Below are 14,038 nucleotides of genomic sequence, written 5' to 3' on the forward strand. Positions count from 1 at the left end.
ATATCATTAGTTTTACTTTATTTGTTTAACTTTGGATATATCGTGTCATTACGTGTTATACGTTAACGGCTAAATTTAACGAAAAATAAAGTTACAAGTGGCATTCAGCCAAATAGGATCTTCAAATTTCCCGCCTATGTTCGACGAGCAAACATGGAAGATAACCATTAAAATCGGTTAAATATCTTAATGTATTTCATTCAAATAGATTCTTATCGCTATTTCATAACTTTATATAAGTACTCTTCCATTTACTCAACTTTATTGTCCTTAAATGTTATAAATTTCGAAACAGTCACTTACCATTTGATGAATAACCTTGATCGTAAATAATTCGAAGTCTGTACTTGATCGTCGACCGCGATTTGACAAGCATTGATATCTCGTAGAATCGTAGAAATATATCACGTTACTTTTAGAGTTTAATACAAGATGCAACCACAAATGCGTTAAGGGAAGAACACTAACAAAATTTATGGAACGATTGAAATATTTAACATAAATTTAAAAGGTATATTGGAAATTAGAATCGACGAACACACTACTACAAGCTTCGATCGCGAACCGCGTTTGCAACAATAATCGTTCGAAGGCAGTTCGAATTGTTTCCACCGAAGTCAATTGCATATCGTTAAAAAAAAAAATCAATTTAATTATTATAAAATGTAATACAGTATTGTGTTAAATTATTTTTAATAATTATAAAGCTTGAATTACACCACAAAGATTAATAAAGAATCCAGTTAAAATTAGTCAGTGTAAATATTTTATCTGTGATATTATCGACTTGCGTAGATTTATCGACGGCTGATACAAACTGGTCATACACGAGAACTCAAATGAACGACGATAGATAAATATAACCACCGAATTATTTAATCCACCTGTGTTATCACAGGTACTATCCTGATCACAGCCATACATATTGAAATATTACAACGAGTTTAACATTTTAATCGGTTTTCTTCGATAATACAGCTTGTAGAATATCAATATCCATCGAATAATAAAGAAAGATTATAATATCTGTATCTCCTCGTTTTCAATACTAGAGAATATCATATTTAACGCTATGATTCACACATTTCCAACGCTAATATCAGAATATCAAGAACCTTTTAGTACAATTCTCTAAAGCAAATGGCAACTAAAATTCTTCTCGCGTCTGAATCGGGTTAAAACAACGCTTTAGTGACCTAAAGGCGAAGGTCGTTTCTCATGCAGTTACGCTCGACGTAATTACCTCTTAGGAAACAACACTACGAGCAAAATATTATTACGAAAGGTAAGATTGACGTCTTTGTACAAGCAGCGGGTCTTAAACTGGTAGGTGAGAGAGTTTTCCTTATCATTCTTTTTTCCTTTAAATATCAAAAATATTATAACATACGATACAAACTTACATTGTTATTTCAATGCAGATTTAATTAACTTTTTTTATACAGACAATGCAATCGAAAATATTTTAAATAAACGTAGTCGACACATTCATTGAAAAAGAACGAAGGATTCGTTGCAAAATCGCATTGCATGGCTTAAAGATCATAGTACCACGCGTTCTTCTTCGTCTTTTTCTCTCCTTTCCAGCTCGTCCGCCTATTTCTTCTTCATTCTACTTCCAATTATCGCGTACCTAATTAACCGACTGGTAATTCGTTCGAACGATCTCTAAATTAAATAGACTTTATTAGAATAGAAAAGAAACGTAGAAAGGCGCAGTAAGATGCTAATATTTTGTCGTAAACTTTGGCTTTTTACGTAAAGAGTCAATGAATGTTTTGCGTTTAGATTAGATAAGACCGCGTGTTTAGTCTTGCATTTCTAATCTGTCGCAATTATAATTGTCGTATAACGAAAGGGCTCAACAATATCTAATCAGATTTAAATGACGCGTACTCATCAGTAATCAGTTCGTGTCTGCTGACCACGGTTTGTGTCGCGTGCAACGCTCGTTTTACTAATTCAGTTTTAAAGTCGAATTTTTCTAGGTACGTATCGCATCAAACAGATTACTAACAGTTACTCTTTATCATCAATAGACTATGCATATGTATGGAAATTAATATTTCCGAGCATATTATAACGAATATATTCTATTTTGAATACTTAACGTAGTTTTGTATATATTACATACATTTTATGCATCTTTGTACTTTTATGCATCTTTTAAACGCATAAAAATCTGCGATTCAGTCGTAAGTAAACAGTTTTAAATAATTTCTGTTCATTTTTAAACAATATTTCCTAAGATTTATACATGTTCGATCAATTTCCAATAATTATTTTTAAACGAAACAAAGAACTACGGCTATCACTGTAGTATCAACTTTCTGCAATTACAAAAAGGTAATGGCGCAGTATACGACAAGAATATTATTCGCTCTCTTATTGGTGATAATTAACGAGACATCGTTTGCCAGAGTTTGCAATTCATCCGGGGAAAATTGTAAGTATATTTCTTTTATAACTTCGAAACTGTTCTTTGAAGCTTAACTGTTCCGATCATTTAGGGCAATCCCGGATTGGTTTACTCGTTTCGCCGATAATTTCGAAATCAAAGATTCGAGAGATAGAGATTTATTGGAATAACGTTAATATCGAGCCCGGAGACAAAATCTCGCTATTCGAGGAAAGCTCTTCAGGAGATCAACGTGAAATTTACACCGTTGTTCCGAATAGTCTTAGTGGTGTCGAGAAAACCGGAGTATTGGCTGAATTCATACCTAGCTCGAACCTTTCTTTCGTGAAAAGATGTACAAGTTAGTGGCCATAGAATTTTTCAATCAACCTAATCTCACAAACGGATCGCCATTTAATCAGAAATTTCTATCGTTCGTCTGTAATTCATTTCTCATATTCTTCTATAATTATAAATTACCTTGAATTATTCTGTACTTGGAAAAAGGTCTCGCTCTAATTCTGGCGGTATTTTCTTTTTCAGGCTACAGTGTAAGATGGTGGGCAGATAAAGGAATAAAAGATACAAAGTGTCTGGGAACTCAGCCGACCTGGATGAAAGAAAGGAAAGATATTCTGGGCCCTTTAAAAATGAAACAGATATTTCTGCCTGGAACTCACGATTCCGCGTCGTACAATGAGAATGACGACAGAGCAAGCATCGTTTCAGACTTTGCTGTGACTCAGGTATAAATGTAATACGGCAGATAGAGAATTGAAATTTGCAGTATTTTCAACGTAGTTGCCAGCAGAATAAAGTAACAAATTCGTAGGATTTAGATATCCTCGGGCAATTAATACACGGTGTACGGTACTTAGATATCAGAGTGGGACGTTATCGCGAGACCAACGAGATTTGGTGGACCAATCATGGACCATTTTATCGATCAGTCTCGTTAAAAACTGTTATAGACCAAGTGAAAAAGTTCCTCGACAATACCGAAGAAATCGTGATAATAGATATCCGTGAATTTCCTGTTGGTAATGCGTTCAATTTTAATCTACTGTTATAAACGATAATCTTATTTAGTCTAGTTGCATTTAAATGCATTTGAATTTCCCATTGATAGTACTTTAAATCATTGATCCATCGTGACGAAGAATAATTTTATTTTTCATTCTAATCGCCTGTTTGTGGTAAATTCACAGGTTTCGATAGCATATCAGATCACCACGCATTGGCCACGTATCTGGAAGATGAATTTCGGGATTATTATTTGCCCAATAATCATGGATGGGGTACCACGTTGAACGAGATCTGGTCTTCTGGAAAACGATTGATAATCGGTTATGAAAACATGAAAATCGTGAAAAGTCACTCTAGCATGTGGCCTTACGTGTTGCACCAATGGGGAAACGTTCAGAGTACCGAGCAATTGTTCCGATATTTGGATAAAATTGAGACCAGTGATGGGTAAACTATTTAGAAAATAAAACTAAAACGCAATGGATCTATTTTACATATTACAAAAGATATTGACAGAAAATTAACTTGGTAACAATTTGATTGCAGGGATAGCGCGGCAAGACCTCGATCGGCTATGGCAGAAATGACCGCGGATCTTACGTATATTCTTTTCAATGGATTGACGAGTCTGCGAGATATGGCGCACAAAGTTAATTTAAATGTAACTAATTGGTATAGCACCATTTGGCAATACTCTGCCAATATCGTAGCAGTGGATTTTGTAAGAAGCACAGATATTGTCGAAATTGCCATTGAGTCTAATGAAAATCGTCATTTACATTGTAAATATTAGTCATTCTTTGTATAAGTCTGATTCAATCGTTAATCCTAACTTGTACAATACGTTACCGTTTGGAAAGTATTATGCAGGATCAGACAAAATTGTTCTTTAATAGGTTCGCTATTATAGTGGGATGGAGCACAAAATGTCCATCACGTACTTTTCTACGATATTTAATAATATTTTTCTTATAAATAATAAATCTGAGATTTATTTTTGTTTTAATCAGGCACGTCGGTTATACGAATTTCATTTATCTGGCAACTTGTAATTAAATGTAAATTAATTTTAAGCGTCGCACGTGCACGTGCTGGTAGCGAACATATTAAATTCATTCCAATTAAGCAATACTCATCCAGAATATAAACATATTTGTAAATGTTATCCGAGTAATAAAATATACTTTCGAATAAGGTTTTCAGATGGAATATTTTCTAATAGAAATCGTATTTTCCGAGTTATATAATGTTAAAAATGCTAGTGTCTGCACGCGTATGCGTGTATGTGTTTAACACGCTTTAGAAACTTTCTGCACGAGCATTTGCGCACCGTTTTCTGCATGACAATGAGACTTCCGCCGGAAGAACGAATAATACTTTGAACGTAATAAAATCTGTGTCACATTGCGTGTTACGAAATAGGATCTGCCAAACAGGACAGTCTGAAATATGTTTCAAACGGTGCCGGTTGATCAAAGAAAAGATGTTCCTTTCGTCAGTTTTCATTGTACTTGTTTCTTCTATCTGTACATTAAGTTTCACCGATCAGACGCAACACCTTTTCAGCCAAATGTATTCGATTAATTTGATTAATTGTCCGAACGATAAAAGGTGTACATTTGTCGAGCATTGTCCCCCTATTTTGAATTTAATGAATCACAATTTACTTCCAATTCATAGGTAAATCGGTGTAACGCTGCTTTATAGGAAATTGAAATATAAACGAATCAATAAGAGAAATGATCTAAGCTTTTATTTTAAAAATTAACGTAGATTTCGTCAAGCGATTTGTGGTTACGAGAGCATGAAACCAAAAGTGTGCTGCGACGTGGATAGCAATATGGTGAACTCATTTTTTACTCAAAAGGATGGTACCTCTTTCACGAGATCGAATCTAATTCCAGAATGTGGCAGAAGCTTCGTTCATGGTGATGTTAACTCTATAGGAATGTACCCTTTTGTTGCGAGAATTGGATTTAAAAGTAAGTCAAAAATGAAATATTTATTTATACAAACAGTACATTTATTAATTAATAATAGGTAATTGATCTTTCACAATTTTGTCATAGGTAACACAGGGCAAATAAAGTATCCCTGTAACGGTGTAATTTTGAATCAGCGCACGATATTAACCACTGCCAGTTGCGCACTTGCAAAGTCTAGTATTTATCAATTGTGAGTACTCTCATCTTTTAAGGTAAAACTTCGAACAGATTTTTCGATATTTTAATAGGGATTCTGTGCTTGTTGGTGAGTTTAATACTGATACTGATCCTGATTGCAATACACAGAAAATTAATGTATCGTACGTGATAAAACATCCCAACTATCGATCTGATACTTTTGCGAATAATATAGCGATGTTACGGTTAAAAGAATCGATACAATATACTGGTAATTATTAAAAGATTCTTCGATTCTTTATATGAAAAATATATCGATGAATGTGAGTAAGATTTTTACCTTTATTTCAATACTAAATAATTAGTAACGGCGCAACCTGTGTGTCTTTTACCAAGAGATGGATATGTAAATGTAGGAATGAATCCTATTCTTGTTGGATGGGGTAAGCTGGCAAGCCAGAAAGGTAAAAAGATTACGTACAACTCAATTAAACAGTGTATTTGTAAGAAAGTTAGAAATATTGAAATTTTATCAAAGTGAACATTTGTAAGCAACAATTGCTGAAAATGAGGATTGTATCAACCGAAGAATGCATGAATTATTATAACCAAGGATCAACTGTCCAATTGTGCGCAATAGGGGATGAAGACCCATGTTCAGGATACAACGGAAGTCCACTTTTATTTAAATACGGCGATACGTATTTTTTGGTAAAATTTTATATACTTAATATTTCATGGAATTTTACATTTGATTATTTACAATGAAATACATTTATAAAACTACAGTTATATTTATAACATTTTTAGTTAGGCATTTTATCGTACGGTTCTGACTGCAGCATGATCACCAACTTCCCCTCAGTCTTCGTGAATATACAAAAATACACAAGATGGATTCAAGAAAATTGTTGATTGTACATCAGGAGGTTAGTAGCTTATTTGATATTGTATAATTTAATAAAACACGCATTACCATTTTCTTACATATAATTTCTTTGGTCAAAATTCTGTTATTTATGCTTGAAGATGTTTAAATATTTTCCACGGGTCATCTCCTTCGCCTCTTCCAATCCCAATTGATATGCCATATCATGTAACTTTTTTACTTCGGATATTAAACCACCCATTGATAAATTTCCGAGTTCTAAAATAAAGATAATCAAATTTTCAGCGTAACAAAAGATATTTTGTATGAAATTGTGTTTTCGGATATAAACTTACGATGTAATTGATTTATATCATCAGGTGTGAGACCAGCAGCCCAAGATGACGGTTCTGTTTGAGGTGAATTTTGGGCTACAAATTCATTTACACCTGGAACTTCATTAATTGTTAATATATATATATATATGATATATCGTAATTCTTGTCCAGAGTAGGCTATAAAATTGTATAGAATATACTTACTTTGCTCAGGCCATAGATCAGGCGATGCTCTATCTAGTTTCTCTAAACTCATAAGGCTTTCTTCTACACAAATTAGGTCTATAAATGAAAAATATGTGAAGATGTAAGAAATTTGTTTTTATTTTATTTAAGGATATGTTAAATATATATACCTGATTGGTCCGTTGGATCTTCTGTAGTCATTATGTTCATTGGATCTGTGTTACCTAACCTTCGTTCAAATTTAAAAAACAAATATTTATACAGACACAGATGTAATTAATACAAAATATATGAAAATTAGACAGTTTTCGTTGCAATTATTATGAAATAAATATAACATGTACAATATATTATACAATATTTACACGTTATGTAGTTTGAAGAATTGGTCCCTGTTTTGCCGTTTCTAATAATGGATCCACCAATTGCGTTTCTTGCTGTTTTTTTCTTAATTTGTTGCGTTCTTGGCGCTCAATATCGCGTTCTACACCTAGTCGAAGCTGTCGTCTGTAAAAGTTATGGAAATATACATTATAAAATATTATTGCAGAGGTTAACGTGCCGCGAGATACAACTTTATCGTGTAACATGGATCGTACGCTCTAATCAAATTAATTTACATTTATGGTATATGGATTAAATATATTTAAGTTGTACTTTTAATTTAGAAAAGAAATAATTAGTTGAAACTTTTCATAACTTTTCATATTTGCTGTTAATATTTTTACGATGAGTGCATGTTACACGATGGTAATTATTTACATAGAAAACGTTGTTTACGCATAACCTAACAATATAAGAATACTTTGATTTACCTTTCAATTTCTTGTTGATAATGCACATAACCTATCATATATGCTGTCGTTGCACAACATAATACAAAAGTAGTTTTCGCAGCAAGTGACATAATATCCTTCTCACTATTTTTTTTTAATATACCTGTGCTCTTTTACATCTATGAGCGATTATATCGAAAGTATATTTTTGTTCACATGCGAGAATGCGATATATCGAACGCAGGTAATGAGTCATCTATTTCGATTCTCGAAAGTACGAACGGTAGTTTCGTGAAAAGTGCATAGTGCAAATTCTCTGTGAAAAATTGTGATAATCAAGAATAACTTCGAAGCCGGATGCTGGAAAATGTAAGTAAGACGTTCTTTCAATATATTTTTTATTATTTTGTTATAATATTAGTTTTATAAGTTGTTATCGTTGCATAAATGATGACATAGATTTCGTTGCTTCTGAAATTGTATAATTTCGCCATTTTAATAAATTTCAAAGATACGAAACATTAAAAATTCCCTTTCGATTAATATCAATTGAAAGTAAAACGATTATTATATTTTTTTATGAAATATATAAAAAGATAATTTAATTTGAAGATTTATTATCGACGGGAAAGTCGATTGCCAGACAGATACCTAATCTTGCCGCGAGAGATCGCATCCAGTATGTCGTACGTTTCGAAACGATAAAATATTTGTATTTATATATAAAACTTATTGTTACAATAATTAATGATATAAAACGGTCATATTAAACAACAGGTGCTATAAATAATTCTTATCGATCGGTGACTTAATATTTTTAAATTTTTATTCAAATTCCATCAAATCGTCTAATTATACTTCTTCATAGAAAAGTCTTTTTAAACAAGAAAGTTATTTCAGACACTTATAACTATAACATCCATAATAGCATTTCAAAATGTTTCGCATATACATAATATACAAAAAATTCTCTATGATATGTATTTAAATACTATCAGGAATCGCTGTATTTCAAATGCCTATAAATTATAATACCCAAAACTATATCTGCTGTTTAGTTCAGATACTCGAATTTATCCAGAAAAAGTTATCAATAAATTTCTATCTATAAATTTGCATCAGAAATGGTTCAAGATCTGTGCAAGAGTACATATATTCCATCTTTCTTAGTACATACTCTCGTTACTTGAGAAGGGACGATAATCCTCTCGTGACCACGCAACCATATGAAACGTAATTGGGACCGGAAGGAATCTGATGATGCGGAAGGGTGGAGACGACGACGTAACCGAGATATAGGGTCCGTTCTTATCTACAGAATACAGGCCACGTTTCTCTACCTCTCGGCATTCCACATCTCGTAAGTTATATCACGAGTTCGGAAACACCGTAGGACACTATATGATGAATCGACCTCGTTGCCCTTTTGTCCGCCCTTCAGATAAATTCCTTACGTCCCTTACACTTTGCTATTTGCATATTCGAAAATTGAATTATACATCATTCTTGACGATGCAATTCTTTGAGAGTATTGATCATTGGTTATTGCTGCAGGATCGCTCTTATTTGATTCTTTTCGATCTGACATACTTTTCTATGGTTTTAAAGAATAATTTATATAAAAATAATTTGCCGAATAGAAATCCTAAGTGCTGTTACGAGTCTTTTACATTAACGCTGAATTAGGCTTGAAGCTAGTGCTCTTAGATGTTGTTGTTAGCGTGTTTAGACGTTTAGGGCTCTCAGCTCCTTAGACATAAAACGCAAAGCTCAAAATATTCGCTTAATTCCAATTGCAACTTCGGTATCAATTCTTATATTCGAAAACTCAAATTTATAGCCATTAAAAAAATGCCGAATCGCGAAACGAATATCAATTATCGAATATTGTATTACATCATACATAGAAATGTTATCGATGTTACTTCTCTCCCTCTCTCTTTCTCTTTCTCGTGTCCAAATTTTAAATATCAAACAAGATTTCAAAAAGAAGAGATCGCCTGGGTGCAGTTAGGTGCAGCGTTCGTAGACTTCCTAAGAAGTTCTTCACCTTAGGAAAGGACGCGTGAGAGAACGGTTTAGGATATAATTATCGAATTCCGTTGGATGGCTGCTGGACACAGGGGCCCCGTGTATCCTTAGTGTGAACTTTACTGAACTTATATAATGCATGCGTAAGGAGAATGGACCACCCATGTAGAGAGGTCTCTCTCGACGCGGCCTCGAGTACCCTTAGGAGTCGCGCGCGGACCAAGTACTCCATCGGACCGAGTAGTCGCTTGGACAGCATACCGGGTAGAATATGACACCAGGTATGAGAACCAGCTTTTTCTAGCAGTCGAATAATATGCGTCGTGCATGCTCGATGGATCCAGTGACGATTCGGTTTCCGAATGCCGGGTTTCAAGTCTTTTTTTGCTTTGGAATACCTAAACATACAGTCGAATATAATGAATTTGATGAACGATGATTTTGATTGATTGAAATTCGCTGAAAATTGCACTTTTCTTTAGTCTTCTTATCTGTTCTGATCGAACGCTCGTTTTATGTAACATTGGCTGGGTAGAATTTATTGCGATTTAAATTCATTTGCAAGGAAATGGCAATTGAACTTTTCTTATCAATATATTTGAAGCTTTTATTCTTTAGATTCTAGACTATCGAATTAGTCAGGTGCAGTGAATTTGACGACGATTCTGACCGCTTGGGATTCCTGGTAATTCTGCAATTTCCAAGTGCCAGTGTCCGAAGCTTTTCTTCTTTAGACTTCCTTTCAAAATGCATCAAATTACTCCGTTGGTTTATATTTTTGGATACTCGAGAGATTTACATAACGAAATGGAAATTTTAGTTTCAATCGAAAAGGATGAAAATTATTGTGAATTCATCTTACGCTACAAAGTGTTATCAAATTTAAAAAAATAACACTTTAACATATGAGCGACGTTGATCTTCGTTATTGGACACAAAGAATTTTGTTGTAAGAATTCTTGCAATAAATACTGACAAGAATCAACAGATACTTCAAGCGTCGACCTAAAGAAGATACTCAAAGTAGCTAGGAGCGGAACCTTGGTATTTTTATATTTAAATCAAATGAAAGAATTGTCAGCTAAATCGAAGAGTATCATTGGTTAGAAAAATCAGAAAGTTCATTTGGTAGTTGGACGTTTATTTTATACGCCCGGGACACATAGTATATCAGATAAATCCGTAGAAAGCGCAGCGGAATGACGAGTCGTGATGCTGTTCCTTCGTGAAGAGCAGTAGAGGCCGAAGATTTCAGGTCAGTCCGTCTCGAGAGCATAATGCATCACAGTACGGGAAAGAGTTGTGTAAACGAACTTTCATGAACTTCCGAAAGTAGTCGCTTTTTTTTCTCCTCCCTCCTTTCACCCCCTCCTGCTATACTCCTTTTGCTGTTGATGTTTTCGCTAAGCATTTCTGCACTCTTACCACGGTAGGCTCTGTCTGACCGAACATATTTTCAAAATTCTTCTCGTTCTTTAAGTCCGCCTATTATCCCTCATTCGCCAACTTCGATTCTTCGATAACTTACGATAAAGCTTCGTTGAAATTGGCGTCGAACTCTAATTCTACCTTTCGTAGTACTACTAGAAACAAATTTCAATTAGGTCGACCGAAAAGTTTCTTTCGTTTTATAAGGAAATAATGGATGTACAATATTTTCTGTTTTATATTATTTTATCGAATTACGTATGATCCACTTTGTTCTATCAAAATAAAGATCACAACGTTCGACAGATTCGGTTTGAAAGGACAGTTCTGTAAAACAAAGACACTTTTCGGACAACCTAATACAATCTCCAAATTTTGTGCTTCAATTTTTGTTTTAAGCAAGTTAGGAGTATCTATCTGTATGAAAATATTTTTCTGTCGCCAATTACATAATTTTGTAATTATTTTCTGCTACTGGCGTCCGGATAGTCTCGTCAGTGTTGGGCTCTTTGTAGTGAGAATAATAAAGAACAACGATCCTGTTGCAAGTCCGTTGTTATTACACGGTGTGCAGATTCGTGTGTCGATAAATAAAAATAGGACTGGAAATTCTTCAAATTTTGTTTTTCGTAAACAGATTAAAAGTATCTATCTGTATGAAAATATTTTTCTATCGCCAATTATACAATTTTGTAATTATTTTCTGCTACTGGCGTCCGGATAGTCTCGTCAGTGTTAGGCTCTTGGTAGTGAGAATAATAAAGAACAACGGTCCTGTTGCAAGTCCGTTGTTATTACACGGTGTGCAGATTCGTGTGTCGATAAATAAAAATAGAACTGGAAATTCTCCAAATTTTGTTTTTCGTAAACAGATTAAAAGTATCTATCTGTATGAAAATATTTTTCTATCGCCAATTATATAATTTTGTAATTATTTTCTGCTACTGGCGTCCGGATAGTCTCGTCAGTGTTGGGCTCTTGGTAGTGAGAATAATAAGGAACAACGATCCTGTTGCAAGTCCGTTGTTATTACACGGTGTGCAGATTCGTGTGTCGATAAATAAAAATAGGACTGGAAATTCTTCAAATTTTGTTTTTCGTAAACAAATTAAAAGTATCTATCTGTATGAAAATATTTTTCTGTCGCCAATTACATAATTTTGTAATTAGTTTCTGCTACTGGCGTCTGGATAGTCTCGTCAGTGTTAGGCTCTTTGTAGTGAGAATAATAAAGAACAACGATCCTGTTGCAAGTCCGTTGTTATTACACGGTGTGCAGATTCGTGTGTCGATAAATAAAAATAGAACTGGAAATTCTCCAAATTTTGTTTTTCGTAAACAGATTAAAAGTATCTATCTGTATGAAAATATTTTTCTATCGCAAATTATACAATTTTGTAATTATTTTCTGCTACTGGCGTCCGGATAGTCTCGTCAGTGTTAGGCTCTTGGTAGTGAGAATAATAAAGAACAACGGTCCTGTTGCAAGTCCGTTGTTATTACACGGTGTGCAGATTCGTGTGTCGATAAATAAAAATAGAACTGGAAATTCTCCAAATTTTGTTTTTCGTAAACAGATTAAAAGTATCTATCTGTATGAAAATATTTTTCTGTCGCCAATTATATAATTTTGTAATTATTTTCTGCTACTGGCGTCCGGATAGTCTCGTCAGTGTTGGGCTCTTTGTAGTGAGAATAATAAGGAACAACGATCCTGTTGAAAGTCCGTTCTTATTACAGAGCATGCAGATTCGAGCGTGTGTCGATAAATAAAAATAGAACTGGAAATTCTTTAAACTGAGGCTGTGTGTGGTCCGCAAGAGGTGTTAATCGAGAGACTCGCTACTGTCTTGCTTCTAACCGGCCCTTCAATTAGTATACATCTTGTGCCTTCTCTACACGTGGTACAGGAACTCTCGTGGCCCGGCCGAATTCACTCACCTCTCTGTCTCAAATGAAAGAAAATAAAAAGACGAGAAAGAAGAAGCTGCTGTTCTTGGAATTGCGTCGTTTCTTCGCACTTCCAATCGATTTTCTCCGTGGAAAGTGGTCAGCGTCGAACACTTTGATAGAAAGAATCGAATGTATAGAATAGAATTACACGTTTCTGGTGGAACTTTTGTGTTCTTTGGATTTCTCTTCAAGTTGCTAAGTATTCTAAAGGTAACAATATTAATTCGATAGTGTTACACTGACATAAAACGTAACGTTAGATTTCGTTCGGATTCACCGAGGATCAACAGTAAATAGAAACAAAAGTAATAATTTGGTAACGTTGAATGGTCAGCGTGAAACTGGATTTTATTTCAAGTCGAAAAAACTGAGTATTTTAAAGGTAAAAATAATTGTTGGATAGGATAGGATTTTTACGGGGTCGTGAAAAGAGCGTTCGAATCGTCGAAATGAATTCCCTTTCTCGATATATTTGACAAATTTCCTGTTCGATATGTGTTAGAGTATTGATTTCATAAATAGCGTCACTGTGCAAGGATTTTTATATTTCTCTGCATTTTTTTTTTTTTTTTTTTTTTTTCGTATTTAGGTGTCATCCAGAGTCGCATTCCAACAGCAACTTTGACATGAATATTCGATGAGCAATTTAAGTGAACACCGTTGACAATTGGCACTCATTGAACAAGTTGTACGCAGAAACGCGCGTACGTCGCTCATAAATATTAATTTACTGTCTTCTAGTCGATGCTCGTCGTATGGCCGGAGACACGAGCTCGATCTTCTGCGTCTCGAAATTTTTCTTGGTGGAAATGTTTAAAAGAGTTGGCGGAAAAGATCAAAGAATCGGACAAAATAATCCACAATTGCCTTGTGCTTGTTCCATTCCATTAGAAATGGATTATTGAACGGAA

General features: G+C 34.2%; 4 protein-coding genes across 7 annotated transcripts; 2 read left to right on the top strand and 2 right to left on the bottom strand.

Annotated features, from left to right (window-relative positions):
• The first annotated feature begins 1,482 nt into the window (after positions 1-1,482).
• LOC139987133 (PI-PLC X domain-containing protein 1) lies at positions 1,483-4,360 on the top strand. 2 transcript variants are annotated; one of them, XM_072003072.1, is made up of 7 exons: positions 1,483-1,988; positions 2,347-2,446; positions 2,511-2,759; positions 2,942-3,144; positions 3,231-3,438; positions 3,607-3,871; positions 3,971-4,360. In XM_072003072.1, the coding sequence occupies exons 2-7, from the start codon at positions 2,350-2,352 to the stop codon at positions 4,215-4,217; spliced, it is 1,269 nt and encodes a 422-aa protein (XP_071859173.1). In that variant the 5' UTR covers positions 1,483-1,988; positions 2,347-2,349; the 3' UTR covers positions 4,218-4,360. The 2 variants fall into 2 exon arrangements, with proteins under 2 accessions (XP_071859173.1, XP_071859174.1); XM_072003073.1 differs by lacking the exon at positions 1,483-1,988 and adding an exon at positions 2,174-2,192 and having other exon boundaries at positions 2,301-2,446.
• A 2-nt stretch (positions 4,361-4,362) lies between these two features.
• On the top strand, positions 4,363-7,135 carry LOC139987137 (venom protease). Its single transcript, XM_072003077.1, has 8 exons — positions 4,363-5,104; positions 5,198-5,406; positions 5,494-5,599; positions 5,658-5,818; positions 5,913-6,011; positions 6,086-6,258; positions 6,358-6,447; positions 6,524-7,135. The coding sequence occupies exons 1-8, from the start codon at positions 4,908-4,910 to the stop codon at positions 6,572-6,574; spliced, it is 1,086 nt and encodes a 361-aa protein (XP_071859178.1). The 5' UTR covers positions 4,363-4,907; the 3' UTR covers positions 6,575-7,135.
• On the bottom strand, positions 6,211-7,373 carry Lin-52 (DREAM core complex component lin-52). 3 transcript variants are annotated; one of them, XM_072003120.1, is made up of 6 exons: positions 7,305-7,373; positions 7,110-7,168; positions 6,958-7,035; positions 6,772-6,864; positions 6,524-6,694; positions 6,211-6,447 (listed from the first exon to the last, which is right to left on the bottom strand). In XM_072003120.1, exons 2-5 carry the CDS (start codon positions 7,147-7,149, stop codon positions 6,561-6,563), a joined length of 345 nt encoding a protein of 114 aa, XP_071859221.1. In that variant the 5' UTR covers positions 7,150-7,168; positions 7,305-7,373; the 3' UTR covers positions 6,211-6,447; positions 6,524-6,560. The 3 variants fall into 3 exon arrangements, with proteins under 3 accessions (XP_071859221.1, XP_071859220.1, XP_071859218.1); XM_072003119.1 differs by having other exon boundaries at positions 6,211-6,413; positions 6,772-6,870; XM_072003117.1 differs by having other exon boundaries at positions 6,772-6,870.
• Pet117 (cytochrome c oxidase assembly factor-like) lies at positions 7,229-7,945 on the bottom strand. The gene is made up of 2 exons (XM_074111716.1): positions 7,755-7,945; positions 7,229-7,446 (listed from the first exon to the last, which is right to left on the bottom strand). Exons 1-2 carry the CDS (start codon positions 7,844-7,846, stop codon positions 7,308-7,310), a joined length of 231 nt encoding a protein of 76 aa, XP_073967817.1. The 5' UTR covers positions 7,847-7,945; the 3' UTR covers positions 7,229-7,307.
• Between the last annotated feature and the right edge of the window lie 6,093 nt (positions 7,946-14,038).

The sequence above is a fragment of the Bombus fervidus genome, chromosome 5 (genome assembly GCF_041682495.2).
Source record: "Bombus fervidus isolate BK054 chromosome 5, iyBomFerv1, whole genome shotgun sequence".
In the NCBI taxonomy this organism is placed as follows: Eukaryota; Metazoa; Arthropoda; class Insecta; order Hymenoptera; family Apidae; genus Bombus; species Bombus fervidus.